This window comes from Daldinia childiae (assembly GCF_008694065.1).
Source record: "Daldinia childiae strain JS-1345 chromosome Unknown Scaffold3, whole genome shotgun sequence".
Classification (NCBI taxonomy): domain Eukaryota; kingdom Fungi; phylum Ascomycota; class Sordariomycetes; order Xylariales; family Hypoxylaceae; genus Daldinia; species Daldinia childiae.
Window position 1 is genome coordinate 3600203 of NW_022984644.1, and position 25396 is coordinate 3625598.

Genomic DNA, 25396 nt, shown 5'->3' on the forward strand with positions numbered 1-25396 from the left:
GCTAACAAACACACACACACACACACACACACCTGCTATAGAATATATACCGTAAAAATTGACGGTCTCTTACGCCCGGTTAGCTCAATCGGTAGAGCGTGAGACTCTTAATCTCAAGGTTGCGGGTAAGTTCTAAAGATTTACCACAGCTCATATCACACTAGCTAACATTTCCTTAAAGGTTCGACCCCCGCATCGGGCTCAATTCCTGATGCTTCCCAGTATACTGGGATAAGCAACCCTAATTTTTTGATTATTATTTCTTTTTAATATATGATCTCTTCCTTTTCTCTATCTGTATGTCATTTTCTGTTGTACTTTCTCTAGCGACAATGTGTTTTAATGTCCCTGTATGTTTATCGGGTGGTTTGTATTTTATTTTTTCGACCCCGCATCGTGTGATCAATTGCTACTTTTTGCAGCTTCTTTCCTTTTTTCCACCTGCATGTCTTACTTTATCCGCTGAAGATATAATATATTATGATATTCTGCGCGGCTACATTGTGTAATGTAATTTTTATCGGTTACGAGAGACAAGCGGCTAACGTTCTACCTAAAGCCATCCCATTGTAGATTACTCGATATTAAAAAAGGTACATTGATGTCAGCTCATTTATTATAACTTGTTACACCAGCGACACGCCGGAGTTTCTTCGTGGTGGAACGATTTCAATGTTGTGCTTCCATAAGATCCCCCACCGGGTTCTGCTGTTTCAAGTCGATGATCCGACACGGTTCTAGCAGATAGCGTTCATGAAGTTAGTAGCAACGCATAGCCGCTTACTAAAAGCTTGCCCGACGACTTTTTAGCACTGGTCATGCCTAATACTATATTATGATAGAGCGGCTTTACTCCAGAGAGAATCGAGCTTCTTCCGTAAAGTCGTCTTTGAATCTCTTGGAGCGAATTTCAAATATGCTACCAATCTCGTAATAGCTAGAAACTCCAGACTCTACAAGTATCGTAAACTTGTAATGTAGAATGATATTCCAATGCCAACTGCTCGCTGGAAATACTCTAAAAGTGATGAATTAGCCCCCTTTTCCCCAATGCTCAGACCATCCCAAACGCCAATGCCATGCAAATTCTTAGAATGTCTAAAACACGCTGTGCTTGCTCCATTTATTAGCAGCCCTAATCCGTCTCCCGAAAAAGTAGAAGATAAACGGCACAGGAATCAACAAGCATGCAAACCCAGCAAAGATACTCGACCCGGGGCCGACCCCGATGTTGTGATATAACGGCGTGACAACCAGCGGAAATGCGGCAGCGAAGCAGCTCCGCAAGAATGTATTAGCAGCCACGGCACTTGCCGCATACATCTGGAAAGTGTCGACGAGATAGTTGAGCGCTGCTTGGAAGATTGTGTTAAAACCACATCCAGTAAGGTAAAGCCCGATGACAGGGACGATCCAGGGGGCGACGGCTGGGTCTGCAGTCCATCCAGTGATGAATTGGCCGGTCGCAAAAAGTACGGAACCTAGCATCATAGGAGGTAATCTCTTCTCGGGGACTGCTCTGTCGCCTGAAGCATGGTAAGATTTATTGTAGTATAGCTGGTTCGACATGTTGATAACTGCGCCGGTTAACGAGCCAAGACAGATGGCTAAAAACGGTAGTTCACTCGACACTAGGGACCATCCTCTGATCTCTCCGAATATAATAGGCACCGCGCCGAGCTGCATGTATAGAATACCATAGCAAAAGCTCGCATACAAGGCAACGAGGAAGCAAATCGGCGTACAAAGAAGCTGTATCGGACGAATAAGAAACTTCCGCGCCAGTTCAACAACGTTCACATCCCATTCTTCGAACTTAGCGTGGAGCGCCCAGTTGCCCGTCTCGTGCCTCAGTCGTCTCGCTTTAGCAACAAGAAGCCTCGGTGGGTACGTCTCGTCGATAAAGATGATAGCGAATAATAGGACAACGGACTGTAACATCCCCGTCGTGTACTCTGTCCATCGCCAGCCGAGGCTCGGCTGCGCTACAACGGCGGCCGACACGATGGGACCAATCGTCGGGCCACCTACAACTGCCATCGCATAACCTGCCATGGCGATACCACGGTAGGCCGGCGTGAATAAGTCGCCTAGGACGCCGCCGGTATTCGTCACCGGAGCAGAGGCGAATATAGCGCCCCAGAACCGCGTTAGCATGAGAGTCTGGAAGTCCTTAGATGTAGCGGAAGCGAACGAAAAGCATATAGAGATAAACATAGGCGTCAGCACCGCTACGCGCCGACCGTAGACCTCGGAAAGCGGTGCCCAGAGCAGAGGCCCTATGCCAAATCCGAGGAGAAAGAGAGTGGTTCCTAGTGTTGCTGTTTGCCTCCCGACGCCGAATTGCTCCGCGATCTGCAGAGTTCCGGCAGAATAAGACGAGGATGCCCAAGTCGCGGTCATAGTAACTAGACCATAGAGCAGTGTTGTAGCTATCTTCTTGTGCTGCGGCCAGTTCACAGGACGATAGGGGTCATCCGGTCCGTCGAAGTCGACGAGCGATTCCTGGCCAGTCTTCACTTTCGCGAGCGGATGGCTAAACGGCGGCACCTCCGGACGGGACCGTATTCGGGATAGTACGGTATCCCTACGCGATACTGTCCGCGAGATTGGACCCGAGAGTCCGCCCGAGCCATCCCGACCACTTGCGCGTATCTGAGATGGTCGTGTGTCGAGGGTACACGGCCGGTGGCCGTCGTGGTTCTTTTCGCTCAAAGGACATTCGCAAGACGAATCTGAGTCGAGCTCGGTCGCTGGCGGATCAGCATCCGGCATAGGTATTCTCGAAGGAGGCCCTCGGCGTGAGCGTTTGGACTCGTCATCGTCATCGCTTATTGACATTATCGTCTTCCAAAAGCTACTCTGTAAAATATATGTACATAAAAAGACCAATATACAAATTGAAAAATAGTCAATGGCGTCACTTGGAAATTAGTAAATAATTTACATCATAGCTGGGGTAGCTAAATAGTTAAGTAAGATCCCCGGTTCTAATGACGTAGTACTTCTCCAAGAGCTTTCAATGCTTGAGCAAAAGGTCTTGATTTAACTAACTTTCAAAGGCAGTTAAACAAGCGCCACTGTCTATTATAGTCTATCAAGTTGGAAAATATAACTGGCGATTACGTTTAATCACGGCGTTGCTTCACGAGAGCTGCTTGGGAAATCATTCGACTGGAAACAACACCTGAGGAACCCCTAGGTTATTCGCCATCCGGCCCCGCTCCGGCTAAGCCCGTATCCGGGTCTCCGGGAACCCCCGAAAGCTTAGAATCTAATATTTAAGGTAACATTATCTAGAAAGTATGACATAGAAGCTCAAGTATCATGCTCATAATAACGCATAAAGAACCAATGTTTCAGAATTTATTAGTCCGTGTCATTATTAAGGTCACGAAATCTTACAATCACGCTCAAAATAGGACTTATATAAACTGAATGAGATGAATCTCAACATATTCATGCTATTTCCAAGCTCTATTAGACATAATCATTAGGTATCTATAATCTATCATTTCTATATGCAAGTCATGCAAGTGGTATAAACCATCCTTATAAGCTAGGATTAAATCTCCCGCGGATACGCTCGCCAAATATAAAAAATACGACCGGTATCGGGATGAGCGCGAGCGCGATGAACCCGAGAAGGCTGTTGCCCCATCCTAGGCCTAATACGTTGTACATTTCGAGCCCACCAAGAGGAAGAAGGGCGCCGAGGAGTGATCGGAGGACCGTCATCGCAGCGGTGACGGATGCTGCGTAGCGGGGGTATGTATCGAGAAGGTAGTTTTGGACGCAGAACTAGTTGAAATGTTAGTATTCTATTATAACCAGGGAATGTTTTAAGGGGTAAAACTTACCATGACACCCATAAGTCCCGCGGCGAAGATGAGCACACCGAGCATAGGAACAATCCAGTGTACGCCAAAGTTGGTAGTCCATCCGTAGATGAACAGGCCAATAGGAAGTGCGATCCCGCAAGGGATGGTAAGCACCGGCGCAATACGGACTTCAGGCCTATGGACGAGTCCCTTCTTATTGTTCCTCTGGACCATCAAGTCGGTGAGTTGTCCAAAACCCACAACACCAATCATCATGCCGATTCCGGCCGGAAGAAAGGTCAAGCCACTGTCTCCCTCGCTGAAGCCATACTTCTCAGTATAGACGAAGGAAAATGTCGTGATAAGAAGGTATAAAATTCCATAGGTGATGGCGACGTATAGCGACATGAGAGTGACAATGGGTGTTAGTAGGAGGAGCTTCATTGGACGAAGAATGGCTAGTTTGAACTGTTCCTTGGGGCTTAGCCGTCCTGCGAATTTGCTGCGAAGGTTTTGGTTTCCGGTCTCTTTGCGGAGCCTTCGAGTTTTCTTCGCGATTAATACAGGGCCGAACGTTTCCAGGAGGAAGAAAAAGGAGAGGGGAATAAAGATGCCGCCCTATGTCCATGGTTAGCCCCTATTTCACCGAATAAGTGTGATATCTAGTGTAAGTCAACTTACCATAATGACGATTAACCAATACACCCATCTCCACCCAGCAGCCTCGATCAGATAACCACCAGCGATAGGACCAACACAAGGTCCAAGAAGGGGACCCAAAGCCCAAGCAGACATAGCCCTTCCACGCTTCTCGACAGGCATTATATCCGCAATGCTGCCACTTCCAATGGTTATAGGCACCGAACCGGCAAGACCCATCAGTAATCGGAAAGCCATCAACATTCCGGTGCCGGTGCTGAGGGCGGCGCCCACGGAGAAGATGACGAAAAGGATGTTGCCGTAGATGTACAGGGGCCGACGGCCAAAGATCTCGCTCAACGGCGCTATGACGAGCGGACCGAAGGCAAACCCTAGGATATATACCGAGACGAGGAAAGTAGCTATGGTGGAAGAGGTCTCGTGGAATTCTACCATGATGCCGGGAATACCAGGGGCAAACATTGAAGAGCCCAGTGGACTGTGGTATGTCAGTATGATGCCGAGAGGATCTTGGGTAACACTGATTGCTACTCACGTTACTAAGGTCATTATAGAGAGGATGGCGATGTTCAGCCATTTCTTCTTATCAGACCAGTTTGCCGGGTTTTCTGGATCGTCTGGTCCGTCCCAATCTACGACGTCGGGATCCTTCTCATCGACTGTGGTTTCGCGGTTATCAACACCCGCCTCGACATCTTGCTCCGATTCAGCCCCAACTGTCGAGTCCCTATCAGGGACTGTGGTGTTGATAGAGCCCTTCTCCGTCATGTCGGTACTCATCGCGAGTAAATCTTTCTATACTAGTAGTAGTTAATGTGACTCCCTAACAACTGTTGTTATAAGGGGGACCTTGAGGCTCAAGGAAGTCTAATAGTTTATAGAAACGATGGTGATCCGTACAAGGGGGATTATAATATCCTGGGAAAAGTGCTGCCTCCATTGCTTATATACATAGCATAGTCGGGCAATATCAAGGGTCCCGAGCATATAGTGAATATGATGGTCCGTTCGGATACGGCTTCGTCCCGGAGCTAGAATAGCATAACTTTATACATACCCCACATGGGATTTGCCTGATGTGGATTCCGGGCCGAGTCTCGAATTTGGCAAACGTAGAAGTACGATTCAGCTCTCTAGCGTCGCGATTCATTGGTGGGTTGGATGGCACTAAGCGCCATTCATCTTGAATAACAAGTAGACCCCCTTCATCTCGCACCCTCCGAAGGCTAGGTATTTGCATAAATATGACCCATTCCAGTTTTAATCACGGCGTCCCCCCCCTATATTTAAGAGATAAAATTTATCTAACTGGTTATAGTTGAATATACATAGTCCTATTTACGTGATGTGGTCTGTTTTACATTAAAGGTACGTTATATCTCTGAGGCGCAGTAACCAACAATTTTCCTTCGGTAATCGGTATTTATGAAATCCGTCTCGTAACGCTCGTAATACTCGTAATATTCGTAACTGTTGCGACGGATTTCGCACCCGAATAAGTTATGTCAAAGACATCCGGTGACCTCCATCAAAAGCCGATCCCCACACGGAAGTGTAATGGTGTATGGGGGCGGGACACATAACTACCATTGATATGATAAATTTTTATGCAATCAGGAAAAGGCTTATGGCAATAAATACTCCCGAAGCCACAGTTGGGAATTCATATATTAACAGGCTCTGAGTATGTGGCAAACTTGCTACTACTAACACTACTTTATATCTCGTTTACCTTGAAGGAGAAAAGATGACGATACGCCATTGTTGGGTAAAATTATATGTAGATGAAATCACGACGGTAAGATCCTGTTAGATTCAAGATCATCTTAGCCTTCCCGGATGCAACGTCTCTCGGAAGAGTGTATGCCATGTGGGCATTCATAAAATGGTAGCTAAACGGAATTTGATGAAAAGTTCTGGTATATTCTCCTTATGGGATACCCCTTGTAGATTGTCCAATCAAACTTATTATCTAGGGGGTTCATGAGGAGGTAACTATGCGGAGTTTGTAGCTTGCACGGCAGGGTTGAGATGGGGCTAGGCTGGACCACTGGGGCTATCGACCGTGAGAGTAGCACAAGTGATTCATGCTAGTTAAGATTCCGCCTCTTGGCATTTCAAGGATGGCATTTATCTCATTCGGGGCCGGGCTAAACTCCGTATAGGGCATTCGACCCTTGTATGGAATATAGTCTATTAGTACGATTTCTATTCCGTATATACTTCTAAGCGACGACGACGACGGAATTAGTAGCAGTACTTAATAGTATCCAGGGGTTTCCCCCATTGTTAACAACCAAAATGGTAGTTCTGTACATACAACTCCTGTCCAAGATCATTCAAAGGGTACCTCGTTCTGTTGGATATCATTGACGCGAAACGTCTCGGGATTTCTCAAAGGTGTCCATCTTTCCAGCTCGCTGACCCGGTAGGTTCTGGCACTATCGAGGGCTTGCCACGAGGCGGGAAATATGATGGATTGGCAGTCGAACCCGACGGGATGTTCTGAGCTAGGTACCCAACGCCGACCCCGATACTCTTCGAACGTCCTCGCGAAAAGTTCGATATCGAACCTGACTTCTGCATCATTCCATCGACGCAAGTACTGCTCTGGTACCTCCTGGATTTCGAGGACTTCGGCGAACTCGGTGCTCACCGTGTCTCGTACCTCCTCCAGATAGCGGCCCATCCCAGTCATGCGCCTATCATAACCGCGGTCTACATAGATGATATTATTCTCCGAACCATTGGAGGGTCTCCCGACTTCGCGGAGCCGACAACGTCGTACCGGAGGCCGAAACCGAACTGCCGTATCTAGAATGGCTTCAGACGCGGGAAGTATGCAAGACATAGTCCGCAGATCCAAGGACGGGTCGCTGAGCAGAATCCAGAGAAAACTGCCGTCCTTGATAGTATGCAAGTCTAATGCTACATGCCGCGTGCCAGGAGGATATCTGCCCCACCTAGGCACTGCATTGATATCAGTAGGAGGCCGGCAAAGGGTTATGTAGACGATATCCAGGTCGGGGCGAAATGCGCGGAATGGCACGGGACAACCCGCTATGTGTGAGTATCGAAATCGCAACCGAGATATCGCCAAGTAACGTGACTCCTGGCAAACATGCATAATAGTAGGGAAACATGTGTCCACAAGGAATGGTTGTAGATAGTTTGTTGACCTAACATGGCCGACGTGGTCGTGTGGCCAGCGTACTGGCTCCTCCTCCAACGGCCACGGGATACATATCTCCGGGATATCGTCCGGGATAGCTAGCTCCCAGACGCAATGGCGTAATTCGATAGGCAGATCGTTAAATTTCGGGAATGCCGAAAATTTTACCTCCTCTGACATATTTTTTTGGAGTACGGATACTGTCTTCGCGTCACTGGGTCGTTAAAGCGAAATGGGAGTAAGAATGACGGCGGAATGAAGCCGGGATATATATGTTCGGAGATGTATATTCGGAGATGTGGGTCGTTGATTGTTGAGCACATGGGCATGGGTTGAGTAATATTACTACTATAAATACTATCTAATCAAATCTAATCAAATACCTAATCACTCTTACTATCTGGTATCTCTATCTAAGTATTTCCTTATGTAATCACTATACCTCGAGACATCTTAAGGGTTACACAATCATCTAAGCCTGAGAATTCTTTGTCGACCTGGATATAAGCATGATGCAGAGCGATGGATCAAAGTAATATATAAATTTCCTAATCGCTCTTATAAGCTCTATGAATATAATTTAGATACTTGAGCATAGTTAATTATAATTATGGTTGTCACTATGAAGACCTAAAATGACACTTTATCTTGCGCTTGAGGAGATAAAAGATAACGAGTCTTCAGTAGTAGTACTGGTAATTATGTTCAGTAAAGATGTAAATCTAAGTGTAAGTAGGTATATATATGTATATAATGTTGATGTACCATAACTCGCGAATAATGTACAGTGTAGCTGGCTTCTGGTCATTATTATCGTATTATCGTCAACCAAAAGCTCTAAGTCTAATTATCCAACCAAAACGCCAGGCAATGCATTCAAAATCCATCACTCCATTATTTATAGACATGAAAGCCTACGACAAAGACTTCTCTTGTAACGTTCGTTGTCTCGTATCTTCTTGTTCCTCGCGGATGTATTTGTTGAACTCGTCTGGGTTATCGAGATAGAGGTGATGACCAGCCTGGCGAACGATGATAACTTTTGCATCGCCTTTTTCTTTCTTCCTCTCTTCTTCGGTGGCGTTTAATAATATCTTAGCTTTCGCTTCCTTGAGCTTCTCCTCTGCCGCAAGACCACCTGCTACATCCATCCAGTCGTTTTCCCCGTACATGAAAACGATCGGAAATCCCGTTTCTTTTACGGCCGGTTCCGTCTCGGTTGCAGGGGTGATGACTTGTCTACCTACACGATGGACTCGATTGATGACTGGTCGTCGCGCATGCGCGCCAGGGGCGAGGAGATAAGGTAGCACGTATTCACCACTTCCCCTTTGCCTAAAAATCGAGTATGCGTAGTCGTGGAGCGTCTGCTTCTCTTCCGAAGTAAGATGGTTGAACCGACGAGAGGTCCAACCTGAAGCAAGTCGTGGTCCTAGCGGTCCCGCCAATCGTACAATACTAAACGGTGACACGTTGGCGTCCCATAACCAGACTAACCATGAAGGATACGGTCGTTTCTTAGCTTCCTGCTGTTGCACCTTCTTATTACCATTAAGACCATCGATATTGTGGCTTTCTGTTGTTGATTGCTGATCCATGGTAAACTCGTCTTGGAACGTCGACTCCATTGGCTCTGGCATGTCGGCATTCACAGCATAGGGATCTTCAGGTATACCGACCGGAGAGGCGAGGATGAGCTTATTTACGTGACCAGGATATTTGAGCGCATAGGAAACGCTCAAGTAGCCACCTAAAGAATGACCAAGAAGAGTAAATTTCTCAATCTTTCGAATCTTCCTCCATTCCTCCAGCGCATCTATGAACCAATTCTCCGCTTCTGTGATCTTTGCCGCTGGATCTTTTGCACAGACCCTGAACGGTGGTCTTGCGGAGTTGCCCATTCCTAGCCAATCCAGCGCATAGAGCTTCCAGCCTTTGGCACGACTAAGATTCTCGAAGTTTTTGTAGTAGAAGCCTAGCCCGGCTCCATATCCGTGAAGCATAACGAGCGTGTCATCAACGGGTTCTCCGACACGTTCCACAGAGAACTCATTTAGGCTTCTATTTTTGCCAGACAACTTTACCATTGTTGACTTCCATATTCTTGGCCCGTAGGGATCGATTTTCGTCGATGTCTGAGCCTCACCAGGATGTTCCGCCGACGGGATATCTGTCGCAGAGCTCGTACCTGACGCGATGGCTTCTCGAAGATACGGAATGCATGATATCACGTTACGTTCAGCGATCGTAGGCGTTACGCTGTTCCACTACGGTTTGGTCAGAATAGGTTCTAAATCCAATAATATGATGAAGTACTAAATAAAACGACGGGACGTACCCATTGAGATGCAGCTTCTTTATAACCTAAAGGAAACATTCCCGTAGCTGTAGAAGGTGGTTTAGAAAGCCCCGTTCCTTCTGGGGTTTGCTCTCTGACTCTCCGAGATGCCGACATTGGTCGCGGTATTCGTCCGATTGGTATACTGGATGGAACTGGAATAGGTTTCTCGGGGGATTGATTGATCTTCACTGGGGGAATATTGTCGGCGTGCTGTGTCCGCGCAAAAGTGGTCACAAGCTTCCTCGACTGTACAATAATTGAAGTTGAACCTTTGAGCATACCGGAGGGGTGGCAAAGCCGGCTACGCCTTTTCTTATATAATTACGGGGGGGCAAAATCCGAGACATGGAATGCGATAACCACCTCTTAGGGGGGTTAGGGGGGTTACTCACACAGCCACTATACTGACCACGTACGTATGAACTACCTAATGCGCAATGTAAAGTCCGACCATCCGCAGTGGTAGTGTATTGCATGCAGGAACTCTGTGGCAGAGTAAAAGTAACGAGTAACGTTTTGAATCTAAGATTAGTTGCGTAAGCCGGATTAGATGAGATCCCACGGCTTCTCAGCTCGGATTGGCTGCGGGTTGAACGAGTCAAGAAACATGGTCAGGGGGGGAGGATATGAATCTGTGGATAGATTAGACTCGGAACATTGAAAACGGGGAGTTTATCTTCAGCTCGGCTTTTATGTCCTCCCGTGCCGACTCTTGCTTTACATAATATTCAGCTATTGAATAACTTAGGTATTTATTTGGCTCCCATTCCCGTTACAAATGTCTACTTATATTAGGTACCTATTCCTTATGAGTAAACATTGACTCGAATTCTAAATTTTATCAATAGGTATTTTATATTTAATCATTCCTCTTAATTGTTACACGATCACGCTAGAGAGAATTCTGCAAAATCGTCGATAAAAACTGTATCTAGGTATTTAATCCATGTCTCCTTAGCGTAATAATACGGATTTAGACATTCGGGAACCGCGGGAAACTCTAAGATCTTAACTCCGCGGTAGAATTATCTAGATCGATTCCTTATTGAGAGTCCGTGCCAATCTAGCTGACCTCAGCTACATATTGTAGGAGCGCTGCATCGGACTTTTGATACGAATAGCACTCAGGGGTAATTGGAAATTTTACTTCAATGGTCTCTTAGTATGAATGCTTCGTTGATCGACATTTAACTGAGCTTCAAATCGCTCGCATGTACTAATATTTCATTATAGCCTTTTTTTCATTAGGTCTAATTGATGACTCGTTTCTCATTCCGTCTTTGAAAACTTTCACCACCTTATATTTCGCCATAGATATCTCTTCTTGCGATAGTTGCGAAACCAGTCAGTTGATTGTCTTTACTCTCAGTCGACCCAATAGATCGCAAGAGGCAGGATTCTGAAACTCCAACCATTTTATCTGGTGGCTAATCACTTCGTCAATATCGGGGAATCGACTGCATATTAGACTTGTCGGGTCCAGGTTAGGCGAATATGTGTAACTCCAAATCCCCCAGGCGATGAGTTCTTTCGCATATCATCAGGAGTGCTGCAAGACCTCAAAAAACAAAACCTCACACTAGATCTAGTGGCCTCAAAAGAACTCCTAACGGGACTAGTAAGTCGCGAGAGGGCTTTGACTATACCACTGGACCCCTGTGGAGCCATAACTACCACTCACGGCCACCACCCCAAGATGCGCCACAGCCAACCGTTCTGGGCTTTTTGATTAAAATAGTTCGTGAGAACTATTATAGATCTCGGGTATAATAAGGCTAAGAGCGCATCTTCAACCTGCTAATGAATCCGATGCTCTTCATATGACCTCTCATTATAAAAGCATGCATTTCTTGCCTGGCTGAAATCCATTGGGCAAGACATCTGGGTAATTGACGTCTGCATAGATCGACCTTGCAGCAAGTTTGGTAGAAGCCGGCTTAGCGGACCTGGGTACTTGGTCTTTAAGGGGCTTAGAACTCGTATTGCTCGAGGCGTGGGTATATGAAGAAGATTTGCTTGGATCCATAATAGCTAGGTATTGTAAAGAAAAGTATAGCGGGCTTTATCGATCGATCTTCGGGATGTTCAAATATTAGTATTTGAAAGACAAAATCACCTCAACTAACAGCGGGTCGGTCGAGTTTAAGTATGCTTCATTCTTGTGTGCCCCACGAGCAGAAAAAAAACGTAAGAAGCCCTAGAAAACAGATTATCGACTGATGTTCATTGTAGCGTGCAGTACAACAATATAAACTAGGCGTTTTCTTCTCAAGATCGTCACCAGGATACGTCAGCGCCTATGTGTCCGCGGGATGTAGGACGGAGACTATTTCGATATGAGTTAAGAGTCCTGCATGTGCTGCACCAAGCTCCTGTTTACAGAGATCATGTGGGCTGATTCTGCGGAGCTACGTATGTTGGGTTAGGTACTGTTCGGAGAGATGTTTAGGAGATAAATCTGCCCAAAGCCTCGAATTGGATATAATTATTCTGTGCTTTAAATGTCTGATCACAAATGAGCCACTCGTTTCCTAAATTTATATTCAATATCGATATATCTAATATATACCTTGTAGACGACCTGGTAAGTATAAATAAAAATATCTAGGTAGGTTACATACCTCTTACGATTAGGTGATATGTTAATAGAAGCATTATCACGAGAACCCCGCACCAGGTGGATGGCAGGGATTAGGTCCTCGGGACAGAGCTATGACCACATACCCTAAAGCTTCAGCTGTTATCAATACATATCAGCTGTCCCTGTGGGGGGATAACCCATCACAACGCTAGGAGGTACTACTAGCACCTGCTACAACAACTACTACTTTGTACGTCAACAAAAAAAAAATATTAATAAAAAAGATGACGGCACTCTAGAAACCGCAAATTCTACAGTATACCTATGTAATTACGACAACTTACGACAACCTGAATGAATCTAAATTCTCACTATTAATTTACGAGATTACGATAATTAAAATTTGCACTCCTACATGCGCCGATAATCTTCTAATCACGTCGATGCGGGCCTACGTCCCGAGCTACCTCCTTTGATTCGTATCGTAGCCATCACGATCACGACCGACACAAAAACTATGGCCGACACTATCGACTCCATCGTCAAGGGAGCCCCTCAACTCGGCCAGGACATGAAATCCCCGCCAATGGGCACGAGCCCTATCGGTGTAGAAAAACCCGGCGATCCTTTAAAGCACACGCCAAGTTCGCCTTCTATGATCTACCTCAACATGCTGATACTAGAGGCTTCGCTACGCTCCCAGTACCTCGAACTCCGTGCCCGTCGACGAAAACACACCTTCTTTCTTAGCCTTCTGTGTCTGTGGTTAGCGGGATTTGGATATGCTCTATTCTTCGCACCCCGAGAAGACGGTAGCGGCGTTGGCGGCTCAGTATATTGGGTCGTGGATATGACAGAGAAGGTGTGCTTCATAAGTGGAATAGTCACCGGTATACTCGTCTGGGCGACTGGTATATGGGAGCGTGGTATTAGGTGGCCGCGGCGCTGGTTTAGCATATGCAATAGAGGCTTGCGCGGATTCAACTGCAAATTGGTTGTGATCAAAAGATCTTGGTGGGTTGAGCTCGTGTCGCTCATAGGTTTCTTCTTCACCTACGGCGCATTCTCTAGCAGGGCTGGTCAGTATCATTTTGTGGAACCTTCGATATTACGCGAAGTTGATCGAGAACTAAATCTCGGCCGGCATGACCACCCTCCACTCCCGTTCGTCAGTACAGACGAAGAGAGAGGAGGCCACGAGGAGGATCTATCGCCTGGGGGAGACTACGTCAAGCTTCTACTATGGCCTAAGCCTTTCTCACCTCACTTCCGGGAAAATTGGGAACTTTTCAGAAGCGAGTACTGGGAGAGGGAGAACGAACGCCGAGCGCTATTAAGAACTAAACTAAAGGCCCGTGAAAGGCAGCTAGCAAAGGAGCAAAACGGTTGGTTGTGGTGGCTACCAGGAGGCCCGAAGGCAGAGGATAAGGCACATTTACATGGCTCCGGGGTAGGTGATGCAGAGAAAAGCATACATCATCGACATTCCGGTCTATCAAAAGAGAACAAGCGTACTAGGAGCGGTAGTTTTCGAAGAGCTAGTAACTCGGCTGGATCAACGCGAAGTCCTACACCGCCGGTGGAATCGGAGGAAGGTAGCCGTAGTAGGAGAGGCAGCATGAACTCGATTACTTCTGAAAAGAGACGAAAGAAGCACCTTTCAACTAGCTCCAGACCGAAGAGGCCAGGCGTCGAGTCGCGATCCGTCACACCGGAATTTACTTCGCCGCTTGCTAGGGAAAGTAGTATTGGTACTAGTGAGGCTCCATAGCGATTATCGAAAGGCCAATAGTTATATTTACTTGCTCGTCGGCTGTGGTTTAGTGGTTCTAATGGCTCTAATTTGTACGAATCCTGCCTGTCTGGCGTACTTTAAGATATAATATACGAGAATATATGAGAACGAACGTATCCACTTTTAAACTTTCTTGATTGTTTATCTTGATCTGCATATTTAGAACAATTTAAATAAACGTAGGTTCCAATGAGTTCTAAAGATTGTCTGAAAAAGACGAGGTTACAGGTAGTTAATGAATTTAATCAACTTTCTTTTAGTATTGAAGACGGTGTACATGATGGCAGGTGCGACATGAATGTACCCAATGTATCTTGGGTACATGCATCTTAGAAGCAAACAAGTAGGTATGTACCTACCTCATAAGGCAGATTAAGTACATCTGCCCCTCATCCCATATATGATTTAGATGCCTAGATGCAGGTGGTGCCGGTGCAGATGCATAATCCCCTGAGGCGTAAGTTGCTTTCTCCTATCTTTAATTTATTCCGTCACATCAGCCGCGTTCGCATGCATTCACACTTTGCATTTTATTGTCAACATCGTGTGCCAATCTATTCCCACTCATCTCCCCGCCAAAAATAAGATTCTTTTTTTTTTTTTTGCGACGATCAGTTATTATTATTTAACTATCCAAAGATCAAACTCACTATCCTTCACATATACGTATTGTATCTGAGGCTCGAGAATCTCGAGTAGCTCAATCAAAGTCGTTTTTGAACCCACAGAGCAAGAATATGTCCAGTTGAAAATAGCTTACATGGACCCTCCAATTTCTCACCGGCATGGTGCCATTCCGGCAGCGCCTTACTCTATGCGTCCTCCTAGTCCTCCTTCTATCGTGATACCCGCCCCCACTCTACATTGTGCGAGTGAGCATATCAAAATCGTGCCAACTTACGAAAAGGTCGATCCGGCTTCACTTAGCCCCGATGACCTTAAGATCATTACCCAAAACTATAAAGAGCAGATAGCTCAAGACTCAGCTCTTAATTGGGCATATGAGAACCGTCGTGTCGCACAACCCATCCTCGACTTCCTCTACCTCGGTCCCTCGAGCATCGCTCGAGATCGCCAGTGGTTACTTGACACAGGTATCACAATGCTACTAGCCGCACGAGATTCTCAGATGGCCATGGTGCACCTAATGGCACCCAGTAAGGTGGCACAAGAACTTGGCATTCAGCTTGAATGCGTTGATGTTTCTGGCTATAATGAGCTCATTCGCGCCTTTCCCTCAGCCGTTCAAACCATCAATAACCACATGCTAGATGTTTTCCGTGGACAACGTATCAGCAACACACAAATGCAAGTTGATGATGGAAAGATGGTGATTCCCCATGACAAATTCCAAAGAGGAAAAGTTTTAGTTTTCTGCGAAACAGGAAACGATCGTTCTGCTAGTGTTGCCGTGGCCTACCTCATGTCTGTGTTTGGTATGAGTCTGATAGAATCTTGCCAGTTTGTCCACTTCAAGCGCTTCTGCGTCAGCTTAAACGATGATCTTAGGTTCGTTCTCAAATCGTATGAGGATCTACTTTCCGCACAGCGTACCGTGCACAGATATGAGCTTGACAATCGTTCAACACAGACAATCGGCGCCTCAAGCAATATACACAAGCCGAAGAGAGGCATCGAAGATACGTTCGACGAAGATGAGATGGGCGAATCTGGAGACTCTACAGCACTAGATCATGATCGCTTTTTGGACCGCGAAAAGTTTGTTCCATTCGTTGACATGGTGGATGAAGACATGGAAGAAGAATCCAGTTAGTATGGTCCAGCTAGTATGGTCTTAGACCAGCCATATTGCACAGGTTACTTTATTGATTTCATAGGAGCATACATCAAGCATCAGGTTGGGGGGAAGCAGGTGACATGGTTAGCTTCAAGTTATGGGAATTAGCAATGGCGTACTGGATGGCTTATACCCATACTACTTTTTTTCGGACGTTTCACGGTTAGTAGTTACATAGGCGAAGCAGTGGTACAAAAGGTATTGATGCGTTATGATCACAACAGAGTCACTAAGACACCATTATTATCACGAAAATATCTCGCAATTCTCGGCTTCGCTTATTAAATGTGTCTGTCTACCATTGCAGCGATGTGCAGGTGCCAAACTTACCTAAGTACCTAAAGTATAAGTTAGCTTTCCGTTGGATCTTACAAGGCATTCCCCACCAACTCCTAAATCGTTCGCATTTCTCCCACACCTTTTGGTGGATGAATACAAGCTCCAAGTCAAAGGAATGATTTCATATTTAATATTAAGATATCACGTAATTGAATACCCACAGTACCGTATCCCAAGAACGTTTCTCGATAATAACACATAATCATTAACAAAATATTATAGCACCCTCTCTGTCAAGGGTGTCAAATAATGAATATCATCGTGGAGCCGTATGTCAGCTATCAATTCAGCAGCATGGTGAAGCTGTTAGGATTCTAGGTGAGACAGACGTCTAGAACAAAGGATGCCTTCAGCATTTATAACCACAAACTTCTATTTTAAGGACCTGATTTGGAGTTCCTTGCAGAACAACCAAGTTCTTTCCATGCCTTCCAGTCCCACCTCCTAACAGAGCATAATTCAATGGCGCTTGTCAAAGCAGGAGGGTGCCGAAAGTATCCAATGTATCATTTAGAGTAGAAGCCGTACTAACTATTCGTTATATTCGGTTACGTTCGAAGATAGACCCTTAAGTCGGGAGTCTCTACAGAATCACAGTTAATGGCTCTGGGGTGCTTCTGAAAGAGTCTGCCTAATGTCCAAATTCTAGACAGATATGATAACTAGCAATTGCTTCATATTATTAACAATTTTGTGTAAATTGCAACATAGATACATAGGCAGTCGGAATGCTACGTACACAACTGGATAACAAGATAGTGATATGATAATGAGACCAAAGGTCATATCCCCCTTATTTAGATCTAGAAATGGCCCTTGCACAGAGAACAAAAATACAAATTCATAATTTAGTAATGTTAATATAATCACATTAAGAATTCATGGTATAAGTGCTTCAGTAGTGTCATGTATCCTTAGATGTCTTTTCCAGGTTATATGCTTATCTGGAAAATGCTTAGCAAGGACCTACCTAGGATATAGGCGATACTACCGTTCAATCATCAGTGATAGAGCTACAGCGCTTGAGGAATAGGGATAGATACGGATCTTCTAACGTGAATTAGTTAGGCATCACGTAGTTAATCGATAATACTCTACGACTTCACCTTTCATGCACATGCTATTACTGAGGTTGCCTAGGATACCCACTCCGTCCAACTCTTCCTTCTGAAGTTTCTCGAGACAACCAGAGTGACTGTTTGCCCATATCCCTCAGAATTCTACGGGTCTCCCATAGCTGCCTTTTCACTAGCAATTACAAGAGATACCCAGCCATATTGCCCACTCCAAGATATTGGCAAAGCCTTCCTTCCCATACCAAAATATCTCCTAGGTGACCAGTTGGCATTGTATCTCATCATCCACAACACACAGGCTCCAGCTTTCCTTTAGACAACCTGCACCTTCCAGATCTCTAGTTACATTATTCATTAAATTTCTTTTCTTATCTGCAACTGTTGTCGCATGTCACACGGGATACAAAGCACACTAAAATAACTTCTTCAATATTGCTTCTAGGCGAGCTTAATATTTTTACCTTGATGGTAACACATTTCTAAAAGGAAGCTCCATGGATTCGCAAACAATACCTATAGAGGATGGCCACGCTGGCTGGGCTGCAGAAGAACACCCATGGCAGAGCATACCTCAATCTTATATCCCCGAGGATAACACTTCGAACATCCCTATTCTAGACTCACACAACTTTAGCAACCTGACCCTCGATGAAAGCCTCCCCAGTCAACCTTTATCTGTGAACCTATCTACGCTTGAGGCTCTGGTACCAACAAAGACTATATTCTTCCCACTCTCATCTACGCCCTACTGGTCACTCATCGAGTTCCCCGTAAAGGAGGTTATTCTAAGGGTGCTATCTGATAGCCTTGGATCATTCCAAAAGGCCTGCAATACGCTTGAGCTATTTAGCAATGAAGTTAGAGAATTCCTCGGAAGGCGTAGTAACTCGGAGCCCGCATCTTATACATTGAAAGAAGAATCAATTGCTTATGGATGCAAGTACCTTCGCTCCAGAGGGCTCGAGAGGTATGTGGAATGCTTTGAAGAATATGCAAGACGTATCGATAGCTGGCCGTTGAGTATTAATTTTAACGACCTGAACTTTGAACTTCTCCCAGAACCACTGGAGTATGAAGAACCAACTGTCGAGTTCTTGCCTCATCAGCATCAGGATTCACAAGCTAGAGGATTTCAGAACTCAACCGCCAAACGCTTCTTGTCTCTCTCAACAGAATCGATCGCTATTTCCGTCAATATCATGAAAGCAGCCTTCCCTGATACTTGGAAGTTCTTTTCAACGATCGAGTCTTTTCGATTGCCTGCTGGAGTTGTCGTGGTTAGTCCCGATGGCATAAAGAAACTCCTTGAAGGCGGCAAGTACACCATAGTCAACCCACCCCTTCCAGCATTCTCTGAGTTACACCAGTTCATCATATGTGACAATGCTCCAAAGCATCCAATGCCTCCAACAGCTGAATTTCCGATCAGCCAGAGTTCAACGCATCTTGGCCACGAGGGAACGCGCCAATCTTCGAGACCTTACTCGACAGAGAGTTCCGATCCTCGACTACCCACTCACTCAAATGCAAGCTTCTTTGATAATATGATCTCATACCGTACTCGAGTCGTAGAAAGAGCATTAGAGGATAACCTCATCCTGCCCAGCTTCCTAGACAACAATACCAGTTCCATTTCCTTACATCCTAAGCTACTACTACAGCCTCGGAAAGATGCCAAGTATCTTTTACCCGGAACTGAAGATGAGGTGGCGAGAGAATTGCATCAGAAGGGACATAAGGGACTCCTACACTTCTATTTACCAGCAGGTTACTCAGTTATATCCCCAAGTGGTTATAAGATGAACTTCGATACACCTCGAATGGGGGAGAGCGATGGAGAGAGCTCGCCCGGTCGTGGTGGGGAGTATATAGTTATACCACCCGAACACGCCGTCCATGCTGATAACTACAGAAGGGTAAATCTAGCGAAAAGTGACATAGCCTGGATTAATTTCAAAGAGTCTGTGGTTGTGTTCCGTGATGGGAAAATGCTCCCCCGAACAGTCGGAACGGGCCTCCATCGATTGTCGATACGGAACGGTGGGTTAGGAATAAGTTGCGAGGATGGAGAGTATGACTTAACCAAGGCCCTGAGAAATCCGGATCCCCGTCACTTATTTACAATCAAATCCACCCCGATCTACGCCGTTGACACCGCATCGAAACAAGCCGTCGCAAATTCTCCTACTCCCAATGATGCCACTCTATACCCGGCTCAGAATAATATAGAGATCGAGGAGGAGAATAATGAGAACAGTTTATATAGTCCTTCAAATACCGCTACATCAGCACTAATGGGGACATTACAGGATCGAAAGCGAAAGCAGCCTCAAGACGCGATCGAGGAGTTACCGCAGAAAAGACCAAAGATCGGGCCCAATGTCCATCCACTAGATCTGCCAGCAACTCCAGAGACTCAGGGAGTAGAAAACACGCAGATAGTTGGACTTACACCCTTAATCGAGCCTCAGCTTCAAGCCCAGCCTAAACCCAAAATCAGGTATGAAAATAAGGCTCAGCTAAAGGCCCGATTAAAGGCCCAACCCATGGCTCAGAAACAGCCTAGATTCTCTGGGGTTACCACAGAAAACGCTGCAAGTCTAGTTAGAAGCGTAGCGTTGCAGACATCTAACACGGTGCCTCCTCCAGATGCTACAACTCAAGAAGAGGCGCTTACGCAGCGTCAGGATGAAGAACAGGCTCAACCGGCGGTTCAGAAGAAACGCCCAATACGTATTGTCTTGACCAAGAAGAAGGTCGCCACACCCGCCACACCCAAAGAACAACCTGACACAAATCGAAGCTTGAGTTTCAACACTCGACGAACATCAGCCGGAAATTCCCAAGTTCAGGCTCAAACCCAGACTCAGACTCAAGCTCAGGCTCAGGCACAGTACCCAGCTAAGCCCCAAGCCGGACGACGACCACGAGGACGCCCTACTAAGAAAAACAAGAAGGTTGCCGCCTCAAACAAACCCTATGACGAACAGTCTGCTACAGCCTCTAGCCTGTCTATCGCCAATAGAGCCTCATCGTTTACCGCTCCTCAAGCTCAACCCCAGGCCGAAACCCCGTCTTCGCGAAAGAACGCCCAAAGACGTACCTCTATTCCTACCCGACGATCGTCACGCCTCAGCGGAGGCCAAGAGAATCTCAACACGCAGCTGGAGAAATAAACGCGTGTGCAAAATTGCATTAACGACATGCGAGAATGGACTGGTTAAGATAGGAGGATCGGAGTCGCAGTATTTGCATTTGGAACGCGTTGCTATCTGCGGTTGAGGATGTAATGGTCTTGTAATAATTGGCTACTTGTAGGAAAAAACCGCGATGCTATTGAATTGCAATTTGTCTTCTAGTTTCTACGAAGGAAGAGTCTGCCATACATTGGTAGCTCTCCTCGATTACCTAGTATTAGGAAACTCCGTAGATTTAATTCACGAATGTTTTTTACACTGCCTGGCGTCTAATATTATTTTCGTAGTAACGCGCGCCGTGTTTTTTCCCAAGGGTTGATATGCCTTTAGATATTAAGATGATCAATGTAATTGTATCGATGATCGAAGAAGGGTAAATCGAGTCACGACGCTTACGGTTGGCCAGGATATATTGCTGTAATTATCGAGTCTTGCTCTCACGGTGTACTGACCCAATAGTCATCTAACGGCACGACGGAATAGAGGAATACGACACTGTCGGAAGAGGGACTCTATATTCTGCTTTCTCTAGCACTCGAAGGATAGGCTAAGGATAGTATTCATATTCGGTTGCAAATGCAAACCTAAGGCTCGGCTATTTTGTCCCTATCACGCAGGGGTTTCTTTAGGTTGATAGAGATAATCATCGAGGTAGGGACGGAAACAGACTTGGCGGTCAAATCTACGCATTTCTAATTTTGAGGCTATCGGTGTTCGACTTGTTCGGGACGCGAGAAGTTTATTGAATTTTGTTACAATTGGGCACTAGACATAACCTATACTTGTGAAGTACGTTAGCTGGCTAGAACTATAAAGAACATGGCTGGAAATGCAAGTACACGGGGAAGCAATGAGAGTAGAAGTCACTCCATCGGGGTTTGTTAGGAGTTAGAGATGCTATAGAGATACAATATCCATCTCGGTTAATATGCTTACATTTATTGCAGGAACATATTATGTAAATTCGAAACGTCTTAACGTAGGTCATTCGCGGTAGGATTATGTTACGACGTACTTGGAACGAAGGACGCGATTCGTTCAGCATTACGAGCCAAACCGATTATCAACAGCAACTCCCGAGTAACTTTCCCAATAGAAACCAGAACTTGTTAGTTGTCAAACACATCAGCATCTAGTTTCCTTAAAGCCTTGTATTAGTCTGACACGTGTGAATTTTTTGTCGTAGCGGTGCTCCATCCGATATCCATGGTTCGTGCGGCTCGTACCGCCGGTGCACCCGAAACGGGAAGCCAACTCCCCGATCGCTTAATTCCAGCGTCCGACCCTCGGAAGGGCCGATATGAAATTTATTCGACTCCAGGTACAGTATCTTTAACCTAGAAACACAGTCTAGGTCCGTTAACTCCAGCGGTACACATGTTGAGTACCTATGTTAGGTACCCCCAAGGCTACAGAACCACAGAATATGCATGTTTTATTTTATATTAGGTATTAGGTATTATCTACGTAGTACGGAATACTTCTAATACTAAACCTAGTCAACGTCTGGATAGCATCTCTGAACTTTACCTTCCTCAAAGATCAGGGCGACACGCGCCCCAAACTCAAACGGGTCTCCTTCATATATCACAAAATCCCTACTACGCGGAAGCCTCAGAATATCCTCGATATTCTTAGACACAAGGTCCAACGCTAAACTCCGATTTCCTGGGCCTGCAACCCAACTGGCTTCCCAGATGCTATTACGAATATGATTATTAGTATCATCCCAATTAGAGATACCGACCTTAACGCCTGCATCTATTAACACCTGCGGTCCTAAACGGTCTGTTAGGGGAGGGCCTGGTAAGCAGTTACGAGCATCCCAGAAGAGAGGCTCACACCCCCAAAACGGTGCTACAATAACTGGTACGTCGGCTTCTGCAAGCTCAGTAGCTAGGAGATGTGACTCTGATCCTCCCATTATGACGATATGAGCACCCGTCTCCTTTTTCAGAGCTACCACGTGTGCAATGACATCTTTGTTATTTGTATGGATAACCACGGCAATATCGCCCTTCGCTGCGCTGTCGTAAATAGGATGGAGATGTTTGTCTATCGTAAGGAGGTCGCGCAGCCTACTTATTTGAGAAGTTATAGAAGGTGTTCGAAATGCTATTTTTTATGGTCATCTTAGCTTCCATGAACAACGGACGAAGGAAAGGGGAAACGGCAAAGACTTACATTTAGCCTCATGTCCAATTGTGAAATGTAGAGCAGCGTTAGGCTCGATAATAGCGCCATCTTCAAGGACTGAGAGCAATTAGTAATTTACAACCTAATAACATCGTCTTCGACTGCCTTGTTGTCTAACAGTTAGAACTAAAATAAGAAATGGATATACATACCGCTTTTCGCCCCTGATCGGAATAAAGTGCTAATCCCATGGAAGAAGCCATTTGTCAACGGTGGCGTTACAATTCGAGTTACGCCGCTCCGATGAGACCTCTCGAGATGTATGCCGTCAAATTTAATACCGAACCGGCTCGAGGGAGGTCTCTCGTATTCCTCGCCTGTTGAAGCACCATCGGATGTTGATGGTTCTTGACGCATTTCAGTTAGGCCGTGCTGTCGCGTGACAATCGTAAGACCCTAACTTTCGGTTAGACTCTTGAAACTGAATTCAGAGATGGGTTTGACCTACGGGAAGTATGTATCCATCTCGAACCTCTACCAAGGGAACTTGATCTTTTATGGCCTGTCTTGCTGCAGTATCGCATTTTCTTTCGCCAACACAAACGACACGACCGGCGCGCACAACAACGGTCAAATTCCCTGTCTCGGGATGTTCATTCCGCAGTCCATCTTCATTAACGAAACTTGTTCTTAAGCCACGGATGATAATGTCAGATTGGCCTGGTATGCATGCATTCTTAGGTGTATCACTAGGTCGTGATATAGGGACTTCTTTGAAACCCGGTATAGATTCCGAAGTCTTCCACAAACTATCCGAGGCCCGAACAACACTATTTCCATCGATATACACTTCGAGGGGTGTAGCACCCACCTGTAAGGGATGACGGTTCCATACTACTAAGTCGCCGTCGTAGCCTGGCCTGACAAATCCAAGCCTACAAATATCGTTAATATCAAATAATTCGATTAGATGGGTAAATATAATGCTATGATGCCTACATGAACATGCCTTTGTACTTACCTGTTGTCGAGACCTAGAAGGCGAGCTGGCACCGAGATGACAGATGAAATGGCACTCTCCGTACTGAGGCCAAAATGATGCGCGATCTGGGCCTCATACAATAACCATTGGCCGTGTTCCGCCGGGTGGTCCCGAGTGAGAGCAAGGGGGATGCCATGTTCAGCTATCATTGCCGGAAGACGAGAACTAACGTTGTAGAGCTCCTTTTTGTCGCCCCAAGAATCCGAAAAGCCGGCGACGGCTATGCCTCTATCTCTAAGCTGGTCCATAATTAAATTAGTATGGAGCGCATGATGCAGCGCCGTAATGTTGAACCCAAACTCATCGGCGTGGTCGAACATAGCTAGCATGTCTTCGGTCTCGTAGCCGTGCACATTTACACGTACATCCCCGCGTAAGACGTCGACTAGGGTCTGCCATTCAAGCGAGAGAGGGTATTCATGCGCTATCGACGCCAGCCCCTTCGCCGTCGAGGCAGCTTCACACCACCGATCTTGTTCTTGTTTTACCCGCCGTGCGTTATCATAGGCCTTTCGAAACCAATACGATTCCCCCAACCTCGTCGACGGCCCTCCCGGCACGTATTGAAACTGCCTCTTTTGGTTTTCGCCCATAGCCATCTTGAGATATCTCTGCGGCTTGCCGCCGCTTTCCGTCGTATTAATGAGAAGCTCACTGACCGAGTTCGCTCGCTTCATCTTAATGAGAACGCCTTCCCCCGAGATCAAGTTTTTTGCTCCCGTTAATACTAACGAGCTCGTCACACCGCCGCTAGCGATAACCGGTATAGCCTGGTCATGAGGCTTCAAGGCATCGACTGCACGGGCCCAAGGTGTTACCGGAGACGATATCTCAGTAACGTCTTCGGTGGCCCATAGCTGGGGTGTCTCCCGAACGCCGGCATGGGAGTGCATCTCTATAAGTCCCGGCGTTACAATTCGACCTTGTAAGTCAATAACTTTATCGTTGGGAGAAGCTGGTTCCGGAAAACCCAGTGCAGCTTTTGAGACCTTTGTAAATATCCCACCTTGCATTTCGATAATGCAGTCTTGAGTAACAGCGCCATCGCCATCAACAAGTGTTGCGTTATGTAGAATAATACGAGTGCCCACAGGTTGGGTTTCTAGACGAGAAGATGCTAGATTCCTGTCTATGACTGGACGTTGCTTGTTTAGAGTACATTGTGTAAGGCCGTATTTTAGGTCTGCCGGGTTAATTTGATATGTGATGCTAGGATGCTCTGGATGTAGATATGTATGCCACTGGGTTGAAAGAAAGTACGCAGTAACAGCAGTTAAAATAATAGTCAAAATAACGTTACTCTTGGTACCGAGAGAAGCTATTCCTTCGTTATGATGCCGGTTCCGGCGACGAGACCGTCCTTGCCATCTCTTCTTTTCCATGTTTTAGTAGTAGTTATCGTATCATTCATAGGAGTTTCATGTTCAGCTTAACAACA

At 45.9% G+C, this 25396-nt stretch overlaps 8 protein-coding genes across 8 annotated transcripts; 3 read left to right on the plus strand and 5 right to left on the minus strand.

Annotated features, from left to right (window-relative positions):
- Positions 1 to 1098: 1098 nt before the first annotated feature.
- Positions 1099 to 2841, minus strand: GL218_03695 (uncharacterized protein; the record flags this gene model as incomplete). The annotated part of the gene is made up of 1 exon (XM_033580268.1): positions 1099 to 2841. One exon carries the CDS (start codon positions 2839 to 2841, stop codon positions 1099 to 1101), a length of 1743 nt encoding a protein of 580 aa, XP_033437558.1.
- A 711-nt stretch (positions 2842 to 3552) lies between these two features.
- GL218_03696 (uncharacterized protein) lies at positions 3553 to 5261 on the minus strand (the record flags this gene model as incomplete). The annotated part of the gene is made up of 4 exons (XM_033580269.1): positions 3553 to 3801; positions 3861 to 4439; positions 4503 to 4959; positions 5017 to 5261. 4 exons carry the CDS (start codon positions 5259 to 5261, stop codon positions 3553 to 3555), a joined length of 1530 nt encoding a protein of 509 aa, XP_033436580.1.
- Positions 5262 to 6816: 1555 nt separating this feature from the next.
- Positions 6817 to 7833, minus strand: GL218_03697 (uncharacterized protein; the record flags this gene model as incomplete). Its single annotated transcript, XM_033580270.1, has 1 exon — positions 6817 to 7833. One exon carries the CDS (start codon positions 7831 to 7833, stop codon positions 6817 to 6819), a length of 1017 nt encoding a protein of 338 aa, XP_033436581.1.
- Positions 7834 to 8567: 734 nt separating this feature from the next.
- On the minus strand, positions 8568 to 10273 carry GL218_03698 (putative cardiolipin-specific deacylase, mitochondrial; the record flags this gene model as incomplete). Its single annotated transcript, XM_033580271.1, has 2 exons — positions 8568 to 9920; positions 9992 to 10273. 2 exons carry the CDS (start codon positions 10271 to 10273, stop codon positions 8568 to 8570), a joined length of 1635 nt encoding a protein of 544 aa, XP_033436574.1.
- Positions 10274 to 13092: 2819 nt separating this feature from the next.
- Positions 13093 to 14346, plus strand: GL218_03699 (Sporulation-specific protein spo7; the record flags this gene model as incomplete). The annotated part of the gene is made up of 1 exon (XM_033580272.1): positions 13093 to 14346. The coding sequence occupies one exon, from the start codon at positions 13093 to 13095 to the stop codon at positions 14344 to 14346; it is 1254 nt and encodes a 417-aa protein (XP_033436575.1).
- A 784-nt stretch (positions 14347 to 15130) lies between these two features.
- GL218_03700 (putative dual specificity phosphatase protein) lies at positions 15131 to 16144 on the plus strand (the record flags this gene model as incomplete). Its single annotated transcript, XM_033580273.1, has 1 exon — positions 15131 to 16144. One exon carries the CDS (start codon positions 15131 to 15133, stop codon positions 16142 to 16144), a length of 1014 nt encoding a protein of 337 aa, XP_033437011.1.
- Positions 16145 to 19877: 3733 nt separating this feature from the next.
- On the plus strand, positions 19878 to 20759 carry GL218_03701 (uncharacterized protein; the record flags this gene model as incomplete). The annotated part of the gene is made up of 1 exon (XM_033580274.1): positions 19878 to 20759. The coding sequence occupies one exon, from the start codon at positions 19878 to 19880 to the stop codon at positions 20757 to 20759; it is 882 nt and encodes a 293-aa protein (XP_033437012.1).
- Positions 20760 to 22275: 1516 nt separating this feature from the next.
- Positions 22276 to 24971, minus strand: GL218_03702 (putative carbohydrate esterase family 9 protein; the record flags this gene model as incomplete). The annotated part of the gene is made up of 5 exons (XM_033580275.1): positions 22276 to 22895; positions 22965 to 23033; positions 23129 to 23372; positions 23425 to 23851; positions 23938 to 24971. 5 exons carry the CDS (start codon positions 24969 to 24971, stop codon positions 22276 to 22278), a joined length of 2394 nt encoding a protein of 797 aa, XP_033437009.1.
- Positions 24972 to 25396: the final 425 nt, after the last annotated feature.